General features: G+C 45.0%; 1 protein-coding gene across 1 annotated transcript in view; it reads left to right on the top strand.

Annotated features, from left to right (window-relative positions):
- MTREX (Mtr4 exosome RNA helicase) overlaps positions 1-21,936 on the top strand; it is a 325,983-nt gene that overhangs the window by 59,126 nt on the left and 244,921 nt on the right. The window contains exons 9-12 of the mRNA XM_029577212.1: positions 4,287-4,385; positions 8,992-9,094; positions 9,999-10,130; positions 19,412-19,491. Coding sequence (XP_029433072.1) covers positions 4,287-4,385; positions 8,992-9,094; positions 9,999-10,130; positions 19,412-19,491 — 414 coding nt within the window. The remainder of the gene's footprint in view (positions 1-4,286; positions 4,386-8,991; positions 9,095-9,998; positions 10,131-19,411; positions 19,492-21,936) is intronic.

The following is a 21,936-nucleotide window of genomic DNA, read 5'->3' as shown; positions in this document are numbered from 1 at the left end:
GTAGTACGTGGGTCTGCCTCCTTTTATTTATTCGCTGCTTCTGCCTTCCAGCTGGAATGTCGACTGAGAAGCAATGGTGTGGAAGAGAATGGCCTTCCTGTATTGCTTCAAGGAAAGGTGCACAATCCTTTCCTGTTTTTGGCTTTTTGTGGGTAGTTGGTTGACCAATGGGTCTTCCTTTCACCTGGGATTATCCTGCTGAGTGGGAGGATATGCTCATCATAGAAGTGCTTAGCTTGGGTAGGCTTCATTTGAAGCTCACTCTACTGTCTTGGCATTGTGCTTCCACTGGGGAGGGCTTGTTCATGCCTCAGCACTCTTGTTTCAACTCCATCTGACCTGGAAGGTCAGGTCTGTTGTGGTCATTTGATAAACAGGGTTTGCACTGACCCTAATGCCTTTTTCCACTTCTTCAAAGCAAATATTTGGATTATGTGTCTGTTGTTCCTCAAGGTCAAACATCAAGCGTAGCTATGTGTAAAGCAATCTATTATTGCTCTTCAGATATTAATGATAGTTTTCTTTCTGAAGGGCTCGCTTGCACCAGATTGTCTATTTGGCTGCCTTTCTGACACTGCAAGAGTTCTTTTTTCTCTTGGTTAGAGATTTGTGTTCTTTCCTATGCCCAAGAGGAGCTAGGCTCAGTGGGGGGCATGACAAGGCTCACTGTGCGGGAGCCTTGTCATTGCATTGGTTTTTGTGTGGCAAATTGGGCTTCTCATCATGAGTTCGCATCACAGCCCTGCCTTTGCAGGGTCTATTGCCATGCATGGGGTTTTGTCACTCCCTCTGGCCTACAGACTTCTTTGAGGTGTAGAATTCAACTCCTTTACCTCCTACAGCCTATTATTGGTTCGGTTCCCTCAAAAAAAAAAACAACAAAAAACAAAATACAGTCAGGCTTAACAGAGGAAAGGGGGATTAGAGTGGTTTCTTCTGCAACCACTCAGGTGATCCCTTTAGTACTATGCAGTTTTTCCCCCTTTTTCTTATATTTGGGCAGCCTGTAGTTTGGAAATCACACATGTGTGAGGACTGCTATCCTGCTTGTCCTCTGGGAAAGCAGAGTTGCTTACCTGTAACAGGTGTTCTTCAAGGGCAGCAGGATGCCAGTCCTCCAGATTCCATCCCGCCTCCCAGGAAGTTGATTTCTTTGTTTTAGCTTTATCATGGATTGAGGGACTCTGCCTGGGAAACAGGGATGTGACCACAGCTGCACATGCTCAATAGAGCATACCGAAAGCGTTAGAATCTTTGAAGTCAAAGTTCTTTGCCCAGCTTCATCAAATGACATCACCCATGGGTGAGGACTGACATCCTGCTGTTCTCTGAGAACACCTGTCACAGGTAAGCAACACTACTTTCTCTCTGTCCTGGTTTTTAAAACTTTTGGCTGATGCCTAAGTTTTCTAAAATGTGTACACTCCTGTATGCAGTAGTTTTCTTATTAAATCTAAATGTATTTTAACTGCTTTAAAAACATAAAAAGTACTATTTAGCTTGGTACATAAAATTGTGTTGTTGGTTATATTTATACAATTTGAAAGTACCTTAGTTTTATTCAGATTGTAGTTACAAAGTTCTTCACTTACTCTCCTTTTTCCTTCAGTATTGATTCTATTAATTATTTAACCACTGTACAATTATTTTGTATTTTTCAATTCTTTTGTAAGTTTAGTTTACTTTCATACTGAGTGAATGACCCCATGTCCTATAGTTTGGGACAAGTTAAAGCAACAGTGTCTCCTATTTCCTTAAAATCGAAGCTTGCGGCAGGTGAGAGAAGGTGATAAAGTTATGACATTTCCCCCTTCCTTTTATTGAAAAAGGGCCAGGAAATTGAAAACCAGCCCTCAAGGCACAGAGCTAAACTCAACCAAACCAGAAGGATGTATTCCTTTGTTGCTCATCTATGGCAGAGTGTCCTGATACTGGCCTAATTATCAATCCTCTGCCATTCTGGAAGTTTCCAGTAGGTAGCTTGGTCTCCAGTTGCTATCTGAGGAAAAGGGGATATAACAAAAAAAAAAGCAAAAAACAGACTTGCATGAAAACAAAATTATGTAGTTACAAAAACAACTAATAATTAAAACCTGAGGGGGAATATGGAGAATGACACCTCCCTCTTCTCCCCAGCAGCACCATGGGTTGTTCTTTGCGGAGTATGGGCAGTGGTTTGATGGTGCTTGTTTTACTGCCACCAAGTGGGACAGGAGATGTCAGGGACCGTGCACTGGTATTCTCCCACAATCCAATAAAAACTAACTGTGTTGGATGTTTTGTTAAATAGGCTTTGGGCATAGTATCTGTTGATGAATAAGCTGAAACTGATATTTTGATGTTAGATTTTAAATGGGTATGTTTTGAAGTGGTTTTATATTTTGGATATTTTTTATATAATTTCCTTTTTGTAAATCGCCTCGAGTTGTTTTTAGAAAGATATGAGGTATGTTGTTGCAAATAAAATAAATGACTAGAGCTTCAGTTAGGAATGTCTTGATTTTTTTTTAAAAGCAGACTGAGGAAACACTACCAGTCCTCTCTTAATCCTGCAAGTCTGAATTTTTCACAGCATAAGAAACTGCTGCTTCATGTGTACAATGATATTAAGTTAGCACTTGCCTGCTGGCATAATGAACACACTTCTTGCTTTCATTTGAGTGTGGAAATCATTAGCAGAGAGAGGTCAAACATCCAGCATATTTATGCCATAAAATTTCACTTTGTAGTGCTGTATAGTTGATTATGGATATGTGTTGAAGTTGTAAAGCTCAGACAAGTTCTCATCACTGGCTGTTTACTAAAGCAGACTTTTATTGTGGAAAAATCAGTGTGAAAATTGTTCATAATATGAGAGAAATAGCTTTTTAATAGTATAGTAGATCAGGGTTTTGAAAATCTACTCACAAGTGAATGAATTTTCACAAGTAGCGAAGGATTGGCATCTTCAGCCTCTGATCAAGGTTGGGCTGAGGTGTGTATGGTGGGTGGAGGTGGCCTTTTCAGCCCAGTCAAGATCTGGGAGATAATAGCAGGGTAGCAGGGAGGAGAGGTAGCTGCAGCCAGATTGAGAGGAAGAGGAAAATTCTGGGCTAGAAAGATTTATAGGGCTCAGAGGTAAGGGTGGCTATTTAAATAAGTCTATGACAGAATCATGCTAGCAACTGCATCTCTGGCAGGCTACAAGTATAGAAATAACTAGGAGACAGCAGAAATGCAGGCACTCACGTAGCCGGGTCTGTCTAGCAGGCTATGTAGTGGACCTAGGAATCCAAATGTTTGAACAATGATTATGCTAGCATTGCCGCTTCTTTAGATTATCACACAGCTTTGTGTTTAGACACAGGAAAGGTGGGGTGATAGAATTAGAAAGGAGTCTTGTATGCTTATCTATTCCAACATAGTGACATTAGTGAGGTACCAAAGAAGGAAACACTGTCCTGGGTAAACTGGAAGCTCTGATATTTCTTGAGCAGTATGGACAGAATAACTGGACAGAGTAAATGAGCTGGATGTTATTTTTTTGCACTTACCTACTTTATTACTGTGGGCTGACATAGGAAGTGGAGAGGAGGAGAGATCTACCCCTTGGTGGTGTGGGGTAGAAGAAGGAGGGGGTGAAGAGTGAAGCTGGTGAGGTTGGACAGACTAGCTAGACTACGGTCTTTTTCTATCATCACATTTCTGTGTTTCTATAAAAGTAAGAAATTTAAAAAGGGTAGAGTGTAGAATATGAGAGAGAGAGAGAGAGGGGAGAGTGAGAGGACCGAGGAGGCAAGAGCTGCACTAGGGTGGGTTGGGGTGGAGTGAAGGTGAGCACTCATTAAGGAATTGTACTCTCTATGTCCTCTCTGCTGCCCTCTTCCACCCTCAAAACAAAATGTTGTTGGGCAGAGAGCAGAACATAAGTGCATTTTGTTCCTGGCAAATTAAAATCCTGGAAGAATTTTTGAATCCCTGTCGTGGTTTGTGCAGGCATTATTTATTTCCAGTTTTTGGAAAGCACTTGCAGGTTTTTCATTTACTCTACAGACCTTGCACAGTATCTAAATCATCCTCTGCAAGGTCTCATTCATTTTCTCTGTTAGTGGATGTTTGGGAGACTGGTATAGTAATATTTGCGGCAGTCTAAAATTTCTTGCCTCTGGAGGGTTCAGATGGCGGATGTGATTTGCTTTCCTGATTATTTATAACTAAAACAAAAAAATAAACATCTACAGGAACAATTTGAAATGGTCATTGAGGGATTTTGAAACCTAAATTTATTCTATTTTCCCCCCAAACAGCCTTGCCATGTGATATATACTGACTATAGACCGACTCCTCTGCAGCACTACATCTTCCCAGCAGGAGGAGACGGGCTGCATCTTGTGGTTGATGAAAACGTAAGTTTTTTTTTTCTAGTATTTAATGATAAAAGGAAGCCAGCTGTCTCAAGAGTCTCAAGCTCTGATCCTTAAAGGCTGCTTTTTAGGATATTCACATTGATTTTATTGCGGTCCTTGTGGATTGCAAGAAAAGTTTCTCATTTGTTCTGTATAAACACACTGGGATCTGTAATCGGGCATTGGATGATGATTCCTTGCCACCTAGGAATAGTGATGCAGTAAAAGAACAACTGGCACATTACATAAGACATTTCCTGTCTGATTCCATGAGAATTAATAGCATGAATCGTGAAGCTGATCTGAGTTGGGAGTCCTGGAAAATACCATCATTCAAGAAGGAGGTCCAAATTTAATCCTTTTAACTTGCTTGCTACTAAGTTGTGCACTTTGAGAGTAATTTACATAAGAACATAAGAAATTGCCATGCTGGGTCAGACCAAGGGTCCATCAAACCCAGCATCCTGTTTCCAACAGAGGCCAAAACCACGCCACAAGAACCTGGCAATTACCCAAACACTAAGAAGATCCCATGCTACTGATACAATTAATAGCAGTGGCTATTCTCTAAGTAAACTTGATTTACTAGTCGTTAATGGACTTCTCCTCCAAGAACTTTTCCAAACCTTTTTTGAACCCAGCTATACTAACTGCACTAACCACATCCTCTGGCAACAAATTCCAGAGCTTTATTGTGCGTTGAGTGAAAAAGAATTTTCTCCGATTAGTCTTAAATGTGCTACTTGCTAACTTCATGGCATGCCCCCTAGTCCTTCTATTATTCGAAATCGGCTTTTAGAAAACTGCCCATCCTATATGCAGATAAAAGTATGCACGTAGGTTTAGTACATGCATGTTTTTACCCACAATAGAGGGAGGCATTCTTAGAATTAGGGTTGGGGACAGGTTTTCACCTACATATGCATCCTTTTGAATTTTCAGAAGTATGAATGTAATTTTTCATGGAAAAAGTACCTACACTTTAGGTATAAATGTTTGTGGATATTTTTCTTGGGATAATGTTCAGAGTGAAAGTATGCACTTTGAAAATTATCCCAGGAAAATTATCCCAGGAAAATTTTGTGTAAAAAATAAAAGTACCCATAAACTATGTTACAGGACTGGAGAGAGTCCCCATATGGACATGTGGTATAAGGCATACAGGGCATGTTATTGTTTAGTGTGCCTAGTCAAAGTTCTAGAAACTTTGACATAAGTTTTCCACATCAGGGCTCCATCTGATAATGTCACCCATGTGTGAGGGCTAACATCCTGCTGTCCACGGAGAACACCTATTACAGGTAAGCAACTCTGATTTTTCCATGTTAACTGAATTGCTAAAAATCTTAAAAATGGAAAATAATTTAGTTTAATTGTACTTAATTGTCTATTTTCCATTGAAAAGCAGGCATGAATTAGCCATTTTGTGTAGGTGATGTCATCTGAGGATGCTGACACGGACCCAGCTCTCAGACCACAGAAGATTTTACTGAGTATGCACAGGAGTTCCCACACATGCACATGGCCTCATGAGTCCCTCAAGTCATTCACCTTCTCAGTTATTGCACAGATGTGTCCCAGTCTTTCTTATTAAGTTTTTTGTGGGTTAAGTGCCTTTAACTGCCTCATTGCTTAAATATTTTTTCTGCTGCTGCCTCACAGCCCCTCAAACAAAACATTTTAGCTATTAAAAAAAAATTCAAAGAGAATAGAAATTGAGATATTGAGAAACATTGAGAAGCTCAAGGCCTGCAATAAGTAGGTTCAAGGCCTGCATCTATGGCTGCTGGCTATCTATCACGGATGCACACTTAGTCTGCTACTTCTGTTTGGGCCCTGACCACGACTCTTCCAACTGCTATAGATGTTGATTCATTTCACCCAGGGCCTAGCAGTACCCTGGAAAGGTGAGGCCCTGAGAGAGGCTCTGGTTATTAAAAGCCTTAAGCTTAGCTGCAAGGCTGGAGCTGCAGAGTTGTTTCTTGTTGAGGAACGAAACAGCATTGGGCTTCAAGTGTAAGACGTTAAAGTAGGAAGCATCTCCCTCTTGATCCTGCAATTACAGGAAGACACAATCCTCATCCCCCTATTTTGTGGTGCCAGCCTCTGGATTCACCTCAGATCAGCTGCTGAGTATGGCACAGAGGTCTGTGGCACTGAAGGAAGTACTGAGAAAAACTGCCAAGAGGGGTGCCCCTTTGGGGGGTCATACCTCTTGAGCCAGAAGAAAAGGGGTAGTGCCATCGGTGCAGGGTCTGCCAGAGCGGGACCCTAATCAGTGCCAAGGGGGTACCTAGCCTTGTCAGCACAGGCACCATCACACATGGCATCTCCTATATCTTTCTTGGGGCTGACCAGGGTATCTGTGTGTGTGTGTGTGTGTTATCGGCGCAGAGCTCAAGAGGAAGCCTTCAGTACCCTTGACTTGGAAGTCCAAGGCGCCATCGGTAGTTCTTCATAAGCTTATCTTTGCAAGATGTGTGTATTGGCCTTTTTGCACAAATGTGTAACCATTCTTGGCAGGCTGGCCCTGTGAAGTTAAGGAGCTCACTCAACCTATAGTCTTGTGCCAGAAATTATTTTAACAGAGAATAGTGATCCTGATTTATTTGGTTTTTTGTTTTTTTTACTCTGGAAAACAAATCGAGGATTTTAATTGAAAGAGAAGAAGCAGGGATCATGGCGGAGAACCAAAAGGCATACCTGAATATTCTGCCAGCTCTGCTGTTTCTGCCTAGCAGTGAAAGTGGGACATCCCCCTGGAGGCCAGCATTCGGATTGGAAAACAGCTTTCAGCTGGGCTTGCAGAATGAAATTGGCTCACAGAGCAGACGAGCATTACTGCCGCTCCAAGGCTAGTTCATTTGATCTCAATTGAATATTAACTGGAGCCTGATCCACCACTAAGCCCCATGTAGCTTCCTGGGATCCAGACAGAAAACCAGGCTTTTGTCTTAATCTGGCAAATTTTAAATGATGAAATAAGCAAAGGGATTTATGTTTTAATAGATTAGACATAAGAACATAAGAAAATTTCATACTGGGTCAGACCAAGGGTCCATCAAGCCCAGCATCCTGTTTCCAACAGTGACCAATCCAGGCCATAAGAACCTGGCAAGTACCCAAAAACTAAGTCTATTCCATGTTACCATTGCTAATGGCAGTGGCTATTCTCTAAGTGAACTTAATAGCAGGTAATGGACTTCTCCTCCAAGAACTTATCCAATCCTTTTTTAAACACAGCTATACTAACTGTACTAACCACATTCTCTGGCAACAAATTCCAGAGTTTAATTGTACGTTGAGTAAAAAAGAACTTTCTCCGATTAGTTTTAAATGTGCCCCATGCTAACTTCATGGAGTGCCCCCTAGTCTTTCTAAAATCCGAAAGAGTAAATAACTGATTCACATCTACCCGTTCTAGACCTCTCATGATTTTAAACACCTCTATCATATCCCCCCTCAGTCGTCTCTTCTCCAAGCTGAAAAGTCCTAACCTCTTTAGTCTTTCCTCATAGGGGAGTTGTTCCATTCCCCTTATCATTTTGGTAGCCCTTCTCTGTACCTTCTCCATCGCAATTATATCTTTTTTGAGATGCGGCGACCAGAATTGTACACAGTATTCAAGGTGCGGTCTCACCATGGAGCGATACAGAGGCATTATGACATTTTCCGTTTTATTCACCATTCCTTTTCTAATAATTCCCAACATTCTGTTTGCTTTTTTGACTGCCGCAGCACACTGTACCGACGATTTCAATGTGTTATCCACTATGACACCTAGATCTCTTTCTTGGGTTGTAGCACCTAATATGGAACCCAACATTGTGTAATTATAGCATGGGTTATTTTTCCCTATATGCATCACCTTGCACTTATCCACATTAAATTTCATCTGCCATTTGGATGCCCAATTTTCCAGTCTCACAAGATCTTCCTGCAATTTATCACAATCTGCTTGTGATTTAACTACTCTGAACAATTTTGTATCATCTGCAAATTTGATTATCTCACTCGTCGTATTTCTTTCCAGATCATTTATAAATATATTGAACAGTAAGGGTCCCAATACAGATCCCTGAGGCACTCCACTGTCCACTCCCTTCCACTGAGAAAATTGCCCATTTAATCCTACTCTCTGTTTCCTGTCTTTTAGCCAGTTTGCAATCCACGAAAGGACATCGCCACCTATCCCATGACTTTTTACTTTTCCTAGAAGCCTCACATGAGGAACTTTGTCAAACGCCTTCTGAAAATCCAAGTATACTATATCTACCGGTTCACCTTTATCTACATGTTTATTAACTCCTTCAAAAAAGTGAAGCAGATTTGTGAGGCAAGACTTGCCCTGGGTAAAGCCATGCTGACAATTAAACAATGTCTTTCTATATGTTCTGTGATTTTGATGTTTAGAACAATTTCCACTATTTTTCCTGGCACTGAAGTCAGGCTAACCGGTCTGTAGTTTCCCGGATCGCCCCTGGAGCCCTGTACTCCATGTGCCACTTCACAGTATGGCTGAAATGAATAATACATATAAAGATAAAGAATAGCTGTTGATGATCAATAAAGTTTCTCAGTGTGCCCTTTTCTTGTTTGTTTGCAGGGAGATTTCAGAGAAGATAATTTTAATACGGCCATGCAAGTACTGAGAGATGCCGGTGAATTATCCAAAGGGGACCAGAAAGGACGCAGGGGAGGAACTAAAGGTCGGTGAAAATAGTTAGCTGTCATTCATGCTGAGTGCCCATGCATTTTCCTGTGGGCCCTTCCCTTCTAATCTTTTGCCATCCACAGCCTGGTTCAACTGTGTGGTTTTGTGATTATGGAGCATCATAATTATTAGTATTATCGTTATTTGTGTAGCGCACATGGGATGTACAGGAGCACACAATGGACAATCTTTACTTTTCAGAGCTTACAGTCTAGTCAAGATAGACATACAGGAAATTTGAATACAAGGCTTTAAGCTAATAGGGAGAACCATGATTGGGGGAAAAATCTGAACGGGGTGGGTTATAGGTGGGAATAATTGAGGAAGGGGTAACCTTGAGTAAAGCTGCAAGATATGCTTGCTAAGCTTTTATATAAGAAAAATAAGCCAGTGAGGTGGGTAGGTCTGATTCTGTCCTTAATAAAATGTTTGAGTAATACTAGAAAAATTGAAACCCAGACTGATCAATATTTCCAGCTAATTTTCTACAATTCTAAACAAATCTACTAGCATTGCAGAAAAGGGATACGATTTAAAATCTCAAAGGTACATTTATAGGGATTTAATTGAGGACAGGAACCATTTCATTTGGGAAAAGCTGCAAGAACATTGGTTATTGGACCACAGGCCAATCTATAGAAAGGAAAACAGGATATGGTTGTGGGAGAGGGGATAGAGTGGAAACGTTGTCTCTGTATTTCTGCAATGTAGTCCATGGTAGCAAAATATATTTAATTCAGCAACTGCCACCATGCATTGTATTGTATGGTAGCAGTGCTACACATTGCAAGATCAGAGCTACAAAATATGTCTTGATTTTATTGACAGTAGAGATCCTTGAAATAAAACTCTGTCCAGCTTTTTTTTCTTGTTAGCTAAGACTTGACATGCTCTTGCAGGTCCTTCTAATGTATTTAAGATTGTGAAGATGATCATGGAGAGGAATTTCCAGCCTGTGATTATTTTCAGTTTCAGTAAGAAGGATTGTGAGGCCTATGCACTGCAGATGGCAAAACTGGACTTCAACACAGGTATGGAGTTTAACTGGAGTTTAGGTTAATAAAGCAGAGCATATAGTTGATCCAAATTTTGGGTTAATAAATATATTTTAGTATAAAAGTTAAAAGAAGTAAATCTAAGTTTTATGTTGACAAATATGCCACTGTGTCCAAAAGTCAGTGACAGAGTGGCCATATTTGGCTGCGGTATCATGTTCTACCCTCATTCCCTCATCCTGGAGCATGATACAAACATCACATTGCTTCATCTCATCTAAGGAAGAAATTTAAAGCCAGCAAATGTGACTTAATGTTTTACAGGCCTTTTTACTCCCAAGTTTGGGTTATTCAGATTTAAAAAAAAAAAAAAAAAAAATTTAAATTTACTCAAAATTGGTAAAGTGACAGCAGTGCACTGATTGGAACAAAACATGACAGAAAATCATCTTATTTTAGGTGGATTGTGAGGAACTGCAGAAAGTTTGTGAAATTAGGAGCATGTCCATCTGAATGGTAGATGCAGTTTATTGTGGGAAAAGTGCATAGTGATGTGCCTAGGGAAAAATAATCCCAACTACAGATTCATAATTCCTGAGTCTCCCCCACCCCTTAGAGTTTCATGTTATGACCCCCTAATTCTACAGTTTGACCACTTTTTACCCCTAAAATTTCAAGTTTTACAAAAACCTTTTACTATGGTTTTTGCTGATTTTGTAATGCTCAACACATAAAACATGGTTTTGTTCCTGTGAAATTTTGACTGGCCTGGGCTGTTCCCACCCCAGTACTGAATCATATTCCAGCATACCCTATTGAAGTCTCCAGGCCTTATTTTTCGTACCCCAGGCCGGCATAGCAGGAGAGATTGGGAGAAATCTCATGCCTCAGTCCTTCAAATTAAGCTTTGATTTTTATCCAGAAAAATGAGTTTCCCTGTACATACCTGGATCAGTCCAGACCGTGGGTTGAGCCTCCTTTCCAGCAGGTGGAGACAGACTAAAACTGAAAGGATATCCTGTATGAGGACAGAGCCTATCCTGTAACCCTTCAGTATTTGTCTGTCTCCAGCAGGTGCATCAGCTCACCCTTCGGTCTCCTGATTTAGGCTAGTCAGCCTTCTCTTCTTCCTTTCTGTGGATCAAGCAAGTACTATTTTGTTAGGATCTTGATTGGCTTCTCTCGATTAAAAAAAAAAAAAATGTAGAAGTTAGTTTTCCTGTGTACCAGAGACGGCCCCGTCTCCTGGCTCTTGCCGGACTCGGGGGGACTTTGCCCCCGTGTGGAGCATAGCCTGAGTCCGTAAGTGATTCCCGGTGTGGGGACCGACACTGGTGGTCCAGTGGTCGTCTCCTCCTCCCCCCCCCCCCCCCCCCCCACCTTTTCTTGCTGCTCGGGGATCGAGCCTGGTGGTCCAGTGTTCGTCTCTTCCCCCCCCCCCCCCTCCTCTGGCTGCCCAGGCCTTGCTGTGCTCAATCTGTGTTCAAGAAAAGAAAAAAAAAAAATAATTATTATATTAAAGCAGCGATTTAATATTGTATTTTACATTGTACTTACTGGGGTTTTGAACCGGCAGCCAGACAGGCAGGAGTCAGCAGGGGTTTCTCCCCTGCTTCACTTCTGCCTGCAGGCTGCCAATTAAATCTATTTTTAAACTTTTGTTTTCTTCAAGAGCGGCTCTCATGCCGCGGCTGGCAGCCTTTGTCGCGATCTTCGCGCGAGGGGCTCTGCTCAACCTGCCTGCCGGGTGGGGAAGGTCCCTTCTCGGCAGGTCAGGCAAATTTAGTTCGGGGATTGCTTCACCTCAGCATGGCCCGGCCGTTCCCGGGTCGGCAAAGCCTGGGAATGGCGGCCATCTTGAATTTTTCGGCGGCTCTGATTTCGGAGCTGCCTGGGGCTGGGGGGGGGGCGTATTTTTCAGGGCCCCCCCCTTTCTCCCCCCACCCCCGGGAATTTCAGGGCCCGTTTTTTCTGCGGTTTTCCTCCTGCACAAATCTTTTTTTAACTAGCCTGCAGGAGGAGGAGGGTCCCTCCCCTTGCCCCCCCAAGGAAAAAATAATGTGTCCATGCCACGCGTCGTTCACTAGTTGCTGGGTGGGGGTGGTTCCAGGGGTGGCCCCCCCTCCCCCGGCGGCCCCAGTTCTTCAGGATACTGATCCCACGTCTCTTTCTGTGAGCACCCTCCCGTCCCTGGAGGGGGACTTTCCCAGGGTCCTCCGCATGTTTTTCGAAGGGGAATTGGGGCTGGAGGGGTCCTCCACGGATGCTATTACGGCTTCCTTGTTAGGTTTTGTTTTTTTTTATGATAAATATATGGACCCGGTTCTGGTGGGCCTCAGGGCTCCGGCAAGTGTTTTCCACCCCCTCCCCCACGCAAGCTCCTGCTCTGGCGGGCATGGGAGGCTCCCGTAGCGGGACTCCGGGTGGGGAATGCTCTACTCAAGCTCCACACCCTCCCGGGGGTATATTCTAGATATATTGAAACTTCCCGCTGGGCATTTCTTGGTCTCTGCGCGGGCTGGATACTTCTCGGTCTCTGCGCGGACAGGACCGTAAGCTCGAGGCATATATGCCACACATTTTTGAAATCCTAGTTCTGTGGGTCCATGCGGCTGTCTGCAACAGTCTCATGCAGCGGGCAAGTCTCAGGTGAGTTCAGCAATTACTCGGCACCCAGGACCTCCCGTCTGCAGAGGCGGAGCAGGCTGAACGTCTGGAAGCCGTCATCGCTTACGGGGCTGCTGCACTTTGCGACCTCCTCCGCGTTCCGGCGGAGGCGATGGCCTCGGTGGTGTCCGCCACATGACTCCTCTGGTGGCCAAATTGGTCGGCCGACCCGTCCTTCAAGGCGCAGCTCGGCGCTTTATCCGCCAAAGGTGAATTGCTCTTTGGAGAGGACCTTGGGAAGCTTATTGGTTCCTTAGGGGAAGACAAAGTTCATACGCTTCCGGAGGACCGTCCGAAACTTTCACGCTCCTTCACACCTCACGCCCACCTTTCGAGACAGTTTATGCCCTACGGACGAGGTAACTCCTCCGGGGGTTATCCTTCTCGCTCTCAGTCCTGCTCGCAGCTTCTTAGCGGGCGTCGCTCCCTTCACAAGGGCCGTCCTCGCGCTCTGTCCCGGAGCCTGCCCCACAAGCGAGTTCAGCGGACCCGTCCCTCTGTCTTTTGTTGGGGCGATTACCTCCCCCTTTTTCTTCGAGGAATGGCTCTAGATCGCGGCGGTCCAGCAGGTCTCCGACATTGTCGGAACCCTCGCCACACTACGGAGTCCGGACGCAGTGGTCTCTGTTCCGGAAAGGGAGCGCGGTGCAGGCTGGTATGTTACTTCCTTAGTGTTTCCAGTAAAGGACGGGGTTTTTTGGCCGATCTTAGCACTCAAGGGGGCCCTCATGAGCCTTCAGGTCCCATACTTCTGCATGGACATCTTGCAAGTGGTCATCGCGGTGGTTCGCCCCAGAGAGTTCCTCGCCTTCGCTCGTTTTTGACAGCGGCGTGCTCCCATATTCCGACTCTCTGCGATTGCCTGATGTATCTTCGCTCCCACCTCCTAATCAGGTTTTCCCAGTTTTGGGCGCTGCCTTTCGGCCTCGCGACTGAGCCGCGCACCTTCCCCGAGGTCCCGGTGGTGGTGGTACTTGTGCGGGCCCAGTCGGTGGCTCTTGCCAATCTAACGGTGGATCGGGTATTAGCTCTCCTCGCGTCTCTTGAGTGGATATTTAATTCTCCCGTGGGCAACCCTCAGCCCTCCCAGTACTTAGGGTTCCTGGGAGCCCACTTCGACACTCGCATGGGGCGAGGCTACCTGCTGGTTTTCGGGTCCATAGTCTCCGCCATCAACCTCATCCCCTGGGCATTTGCTCATATGCGAACGTCACAGAAAGTTTTGCTATTCCGTTGGCAGCCAGTGTAGTAACAGTTTCACATAGTCCTCCTGTTTTTGGATTCTACCATTGCCGACATGCAGTGGTGGCTCTCGCTCCCTCATCTTCTCCAAGGAATGCCTATCCAAGCTCCACAGTGGTCAATAGTAACCACGGATGCCAGTCTCTCGGCCTGGGGGGCGGTCTGTCTATCCCAGTCCGCCCAGGGGATCTGGTCGCCAATCCACTCTCGCTGGCACATCAATCGGTTGGAGACTCGGGCGATGCGTTTGGCTCTGCAGGAGTTTCTCCCCCTGATCCGCGGCAAAACGGTAACGGTGCTGTCCGAAGACTCCACCACCGTGGCTTACATCACTCGTCAGGGAGGCATCCGCAGTCCTCTGGTGGGCCGAGAAGCCAGCCGTCTCTTCGCCTGGGCGGACCAACACCTGGAGTGCCTGGCAGCCTCCCACATCGCAGGCAAGGAGCATGTTCAGGCCGATTTCCTCAGTCGTCAATCGCTCAATCCGGGGGAGTGGGAGTTCTCTGATGCGGCCATGGATCTGATCATCTACAGGTGGGGTTCCCCCCGCCTGGCCCTCATGGCAACCTTGCGCAATTCCAAGGCAAATCGGTTCTTCAGCCGCTGGAGGGAGCATGGCTTGGAGGGCATGGATGCTCTGACTCTCCCTTGGCCCTGGGATGTCCTTAGGTACGTGTTCTCCCCCCATGGCCTTTGGTGGGAAAGTTCTCAGATGAATAGAGCTCCACCGAGGACCCGTGGTTCTGGTTATCACCTGAGTGGCCCCGCAGGCCATGGTTCGCCGATCTCATCAACCTGGCGACGGACAGACCTCTTCGGTTAGGTCATCTCCTTCACCTGCTTTGGCATTGGCCCGTATTTTTTGACCAGGCCGATCACTTCTGTCTAGTGGCCTGGCTTTTGAACGGCGACGCCTGAGGTGTAAGAGCTATAAGGAGGAGGTCATCTCCACCCTGCTGCGGGCCCAGAAACAGTTGACTTCCCTGGCTTTGTGCATATCTGGAAGGTTTTTGAATCTGTTAGTGTGGAGTCGGGTGTCTCAGCATGCCCCAACCCGGGCTCGTTGGTACTTTCTTTCCTTCAGAAGGGTCTTCCCAAGGATTTTCCTTCAGTTCTCTGCGCGTTCCAGTCTCCGCTTTTGGCTCTTTCCTGGGTCGGGTAGATGGTCATCCCTTAGCGGGCCACCCGGACGTGTTTCGGTTTCTGAAGGGAGTCAAACACCTACGTCCACCTTCTCGTATCACTTGCCCATCATGGAGTCTTAATCTGGTCCTCCGGGTCCTCTGTGCTGCCCCGTCCGAACCTCTCCGTCTGGCTACGTTATAGTTTTTCACACTCAAGTCAGTTTTTTTTCTTTTCTCTATCTCCTCCGCTCGCGGGTCTCAGAGATCCAAGCGCTGTCCTGTCAGGAACCTTTCTTGCGCTTGTCCGATTCAGGGGTTTCCTCAAGCCGGTTCCTTCTTTCTTGCCTAAGGTTATCTCTACCTTTCATGTCAACCAGTCAGTAGAGCTCACTGCGTTCTCCCCAGAGGAGATTGCGAGTATGGCTGGGGGCGATCTTCGTAAGCTGCATGTTAAATGAGTTCTACTTCAGGGTCTCCAGGTTACCAATGACTCTCGGGTCCCGGACCATCTTTTTGTTCTCTGGAGTGGTCCTCATCGGGATAAGCTGGCTTCTAAGACCACTCTCGCGCGGTGGTTGAAAGAGGCGATCTCCTCAGCCTATCTCTGCCAAGTTTGGGCGGTTCCCGAGGGTCTAAAGGCTCATTTGCTACGTTCTCAAGCTACTCCCTGGGCGGAGAGTCAATCGGTCTCTCTGTAGGGGTTTTGCAGGGCTGCCACAGGGACGTCCTTGCATGTTTTTGCTCGACTTTACCGTCTGGATGTGCAAGCTCCGGTTTTTGATTCTTTTGGGCAGCAAGTGCTTCGAGCGGGACTGTCTCGGTCCCACCCGGTTTAGGGAAGCTTTGGTACATCCCACAGTCTGGACTGATCCGGGTATGTACAGGGAAAGGAAAATTAGTTCTTACCTGTTAATTTTCGTTCCTGTAGTACCATGGATCAGTCCAGACGCTCTTCCCTGTTTGCCTTTCCTTTCTGTCCTCTCGAAGCTTATTCTTGCAGATTCGCAAATTTTGATACCTCATTCTTTTCAAGTTACTGAGCATTTACACCGGAAGCCTTGGTTGTGCAAGTATCAAATATATGCAAGAGCGCTTAGTCATACCATGTTTTCTTACATTGTTTTACAGTTGCTCCATTGAGCTTTATGGTTACTTGCTTGATCCTATTCTGGTTTTGTTATTTTCTGCTTTGACAATGGTTATACTGAAGGGTTACAGGATAGGCTCTGTCCTCATATAGGATACCTTTCAGTTTTAGTCTGTCTCCACCTGCTGGAAAGGAGGCTCAACCCACAGTCTGGACTGCTCCGTGGTACTACAGGAACGAAAATTAACAGGTAAGAACTAATTTTACTGTCTGCATTATTTTCTCTTTTTTTTTGTTCTAAAACATACTCTGATAAATTATTACGAAAACAAAATGCAATAAAAACTGAAAGTGAAGCTCCTTGTTAATAGTATACTTGGGTATGGGATTTGAAAAATTCATTCACCTCTTTGCCTAGGGAATACATTTTTTTTTTTTTGGCAAAGTGGTGTCATCTCAAGGCCCCAGCAGGAGGAGGCTGTATTTTCTCGGGACCAGGTGGAAGGAAACCCAGTGAGGAGCTGGCAGAAGAGGCCACATCTGGCACCCGCAATACAGAAAGAGGAAGGGGAAGTAGGAGAGAGGAGAAAGAAAGCTGGGGGGGAGTTGAGAGAATGAGGTGGGAGGTAGGGAGCGAAGAGGGGCTGGGGATGAGTAGGATAGAGAGAGGACTGCATCTGGGTAAAATGGGGAGTGGAGGAGTTGAGGAGAAAAGAGAGAGAGGGCTCCCTTGAGGGAGGGCAGGAGTTCATAGCAAGTGCATTTCATCCCTGACAATAAGGCCTGGAGGAATTTCCAAACCTTGCTTAGGTGCAAAAGGAGAGCTTAGTACTAGTAGAAAAAGGAATGTAGTAATAGCTCTGAACATTTCTCTGGTGAGACTCTGCCTGGAGTACTGTGTGCAGTTCTGGAGACCATATCTATAAAAGGACATTGATAAGGTAGAGACAATTCAAAAGAGGGTCACTAAAATGATGCATAATGATGTACACTCTGTAGCAGTGTTTCCCAGACCAGTCCTGGTTTGTAGGATAGTCCCAAAAAATATAGATAGACTGGGTTTGTACTGTATCCACTGCATATTCATTACAGATATCTTTAAAATCAGACCGGTTAGGTTTTCCTTCAGGACAGGATTGGGAGCCATTGCTTTAGAAAAGAATTAGGAAGAGGGGAATATTAGAATAACTATATCTTATAGGTTTCTGTAAAGTACAAAAAATAGCATTTTTAAAAGAATGAAAAAGCTCAAAGACAAGGAATTGTATGAAGATTGAAGGGAAAGCAGCTCAAAAGAAAATACTTTTTCATTGAATGGGTGGTAGAATCTGGACCTGACTTCCAGCAAAGGTTATAGAAGCCAGACAGTGACAAAATTCCAGCATGCATGGGATAGACACAACTCTTATGGTACTGGTAGAACTGAGAGCTGCTGCGAGAAATCATAGAGGTTATCTTTGGTGTAGGAGTATGCACATATTTACTCAACGTGCTTGTTTTCTATGGGCCTGCTCGATTGAACGTGAATTCATAATACTTTCCTAGCATAACCAGATGGACTCAGGACCGATGGGTTATGCTCTCCTAACAGCAGATGGAGACGGAGCAAGCTGATGTCACAGTATATATACTCCCTCGGTGACACAAGCCTGCCAATATTCTCCTTCTCCACCAGAGGGTGGACATGCATTTCCCTGTGAGGATTGCTTCAGATTTTGGAAGGAGAATTTAAAATGGAAAAAGAAAAGCCCCGCTCTCCTGCGGTGATACCAGATGGTCCCTCCCCCAGTTGAGAATTCCTGAGGTCCCTCAGATGTGTGCCTTGGTCCGGTAGCTGGGTTTCCTGGCATGAGCTTGACTGATTGTACAGCTTAAAGGCAGCGAGTGCAGGAGGCCGAGCCCTCTCCCACCACATCCGGAGACTGTCTCTGTACTCAGCCAGTAAGGGCTGAGCTCAGGTAAGCTTAAAAAAAAAATAATAAAGAATTTAGTAAAGACAGAGACAGTGTAGAAGGGTTTCCATGACTTCCTCCGGTCTCCGTGCTCAGCATGCCGTTCCGATGTTTGTTCCCACTCCTAAGGGGGTTAGGGGAAAGGGGCAGCCTGGTGGGTTGAGCAGCCCCGGTGGGCTAGGCCCCACAGTTAGGCTTTTTGCATGCATGCTTCGTGGTAAGCCGTGGCGGCATTTTTGTGCCCTTCTGTGCATGCTTTACTGCCCTCTACAGGATGTCGATGTGCACATTACGTTGGCTCTGCACACATGTTGAGGGCTCGGTTTTAGCTGCGTCTTTTTTGCGCACAACTTTTTAAGCATGGATGGTGTGCCCAGGCTTTGGCACACAGTTTGTGCATATGTTCTTACTCTTGAGGCGCCTAATTTTTGTACGCTTAAAATTTTTTCAGTGCGAGCCAGCTAGATGCACATTCTCCGTCGCCTGTGCACTGATGGCGCTGGTGAGCAAGAAACCTAAGCGCCTTTCTCTCTGTCTTGCTTGTCATATTCAGTCATCTCAGCTTGATGGGTCCTCTAACATGTGTCAGTGCTGATTAGAGGTTCAGGGAGAATTGTCTTCCTCTGATATCGCTAAGCCTAGATCATCCCAGTCTGATGATGATCTGGTTAAGGATCTGTCTTGGAACTTCCTTGACTGGTTCCTCCGCAGGAGGTGTCAGTTCAGTGGGGTCCGCTCCAGTTCTTTCTGGGTTTGGCCTGGATCCAGCTGCTTTTTTTTGGGTGGAGTTTTTTTTTTTCAAGGTTTGAAATCCTTTCTTCAAGCGTAGTCCTCAGCTTCACCCACTTCTGTCAGGTCGGACCCTCAGCTGGTGGCCCCTTCCTCTTCCAGTCCTGTGTTTAAGCGCCGGAACACGCCTCGTTTCGCTGTTTCTTAGGTCTTATAGCCTCAGTACCTATTAATGTGCAACCACAGTCAAGTGATTGTTGGGCAGGTGCAGTTGATGCTGTTAGGGATATAGATGGAGCAGTTTCCCTGTAGTCTTCTGACTAGATAACATAGATTTATTGTATGTGATTGGGTTTGCAAGGTCCCGGCTATGTAATCAGACCTGAGCAACGGTAAATGCAGGCTTCCTATACTGAAAAGTTTGACTTGGCAGTTCTGGGCAACTTATACTGTGTGTGGTTGGTTAGTGTTATGCTGTTGGACAAAATTCTTTGTTAATTTGTTGTTTCCTTTCAGATGAAGAAAAGAAAATGGTTGAGGAAGTATTTAATAATGCAATTGATTGCCTGTCTGATGATGACAAGAAACTTCCACAGGTGAGCCGGGGGGGTATTTTTAAACTTCATTTCAGTAAAGCTGTTCTTATTTTAAGGTTAGCACAAAATTATTAAACCTTTTACAGTTGTGTTTATTCTAGTGCATCATAAAGCAGTTTGCTCCTTGCAGGCAGTCTGATTTTCCCAGTACAGCAAATATAATTTGTTTCCTCCAGTGCACAGCAGGGGGCGCTCTTCTATTCCTGAAAGGAATCTTGTGTAGGACAGTGAGATGCAAGGCTGAGCTCTGGGAGGACATGAGGCTATTACACACTTAGTGACTGTACTTATAAATATTTCATCAATGTTTTCTTAATGCCATAAAGTGCTAACATTTCAAAGAAAAACCAGCATTAATCAGTTAGCAACAGCAACTTATGAGTGTTCTGCTTATGTGGTTCGTTTTCTCTTATTCATGCTTTCCTACCAGGGTACATCTCACTTTCCTAAATTAGGAAAATGTGAAACATTGACATTTGTGTTGCACTTGACTATTAATGAGATGCATAGATGTGCCCTTTCTTCCTGTGGTATCCTAGTTAGACAACTGTAAAGGTATATTTTCTTTGTAAAAAAAAAAAACAAAAAAAAAACAAACCCCACTAAAATTTCTAACAGAGACAAAATTGTTTGCTTGGCACATTACATCATGTCATAAGCTTGGTCAATTCCAAAGGTTCATTATCCTGACAGTACAAACAGTTTAATTGAGTTATTGGTGTTCTCGAACTATTGCTGTTGTGAGGATATTGAGCATTCTCTGCTCTCCTTTGGCTGCTGTTCATTTACAGCAGCAGCCTTTCAGAAAGACAGACACATCCAGAAAATTTGATAACGTGTCATCTTTTGTACCCCAGAACATATTTTCAGTGTTATTTTCCTGTGAGTTTTTCCATTTGAAATTGTCAAACTTTTTTTTTTCTCTGAGCAGTTGGCTAGGATTTTATTTCTGTCCCATGCATCTGCAATATCCCTAGACCTCGTGCCTCTCACTTATTCATTAATATTTAGCCAATATACAGACTCAACATTCCATAATGTAGATAGTGGCATGGTTACAAATAAGCAAATCCTTGTGGGAACTGGCCCGGGGGCATGGTGACAATTGGTGTGCACTGCTGTGCAGAGGATCTGCATTCAATTCCTGGGTCAAGTCTTTTGATGCCCAGGTCACCCAAGCTTGGGAATGCTGCAGAAGCAGTGTTCACAATATCTGATGGGAGGGAGTCCCAGTTATCACACAATGGTGACAGTTAGTGGCCAAAATTAGATCTTACAGTTGCAGAATTCCAAAAGAAGTCTTGGAGTGTTGCCCCTGGCTGAGTGCTGTCATGGAAATGATTGTGCTAAGTGAGCTGGGGGTATATAAAACATAAGAAGAACATGAGACTTGCCATACTGGATCAGACCAAAGGTCCATTAAGTCCAGTATCCTGTTTCCAAAAGTGTCCAAACTAGGTCCCAAGTCCCTGGCAGAATCCCTAACGGTTGATAGAATCTATGTTGCTTATCCCAGAGAACTTGTCCATACCTTTTTTATACCCAGTTAGACTAACAGCGTTCACTACATCCTCTGGCAACAAATTCCAGAGTTTAATTGTGTGTTAGGTAAAAACATATTTTTTCCCTTTGATAAGCAGGCTGAATTAGCCATGCTATCTGGGATGTCCTCCAGTGGCCCTGGGGTGGAGCTTCTCTCAAAGATTACAGAACTGCACGTGCCTTCCCGCGCGATCACCATCTTTCTTCAGTCTGCTTTCTTTCGCGCTGCAGGCTGCACGCAGAGCTGCTCTTACCTCACAGACTGTTTTTCTCACAAGTATTGCAAAAACAGCACTTTTAAGTGCTCCCATGTTGCCGAAGCCACACAACTTCAAGTACTGCCAATATGGGAAGATTATGTCCATCACGGATGGACATAATTACTCTTATCTCTGCCTGGGCCCAGAGCATGACCAGTCCATTTACCAGGACTGTGGTCAGATGTTGCCCAGAGGCAGAGGGCCCAGAAGATCGCCCGATTGAGGGAGGAGGACACTAGTTCCTATGCCCCGGCGTCAGAACAGCACTCTTCCCATTCATCCCCAGGGCCTTCCTGGGCCTACTCGGTGCCAAAAAGAGAGAGCCAGGTGGGTCTTCCTCCCACAGTGCTCAAGCTTCTCCATGACCCATCAGAACAGTGGGCATTGGGGGATGCGGCGACATCGGCAATCACAGCGGCGTTGAAGCCCATGAACTGACACAAACATTTAAACGCAGTAGGCTCGACGCTTGAAGTAAGACTGACTCGACACCTGCATTGGTGATGAAGGAGCACGACGCAGGACTTCATCGAAGAGTCAATGTACCAAAGCGTGGCCCCCATGCACCGCTCACACTGACAATAGGTATCGACCAAACTTAAGACAATGCAGAAACATTCATTGAAGTGTCAGTCTGCGACGC

The sequence above is a fragment of the Rhinatrema bivittatum genome, chromosome 1, assembly GCF_901001135.1.
Source record: "Rhinatrema bivittatum chromosome 1, aRhiBiv1.1, whole genome shotgun sequence".
NCBI lineage: Eukaryota > Metazoa > Chordata > Amphibia > Gymnophiona > Rhinatrematidae > Rhinatrema > Rhinatrema bivittatum.
Note: the sequence above shows the minus strand (reverse complement) of the source record. Positions and strands in the feature narration are given on the sequence as shown.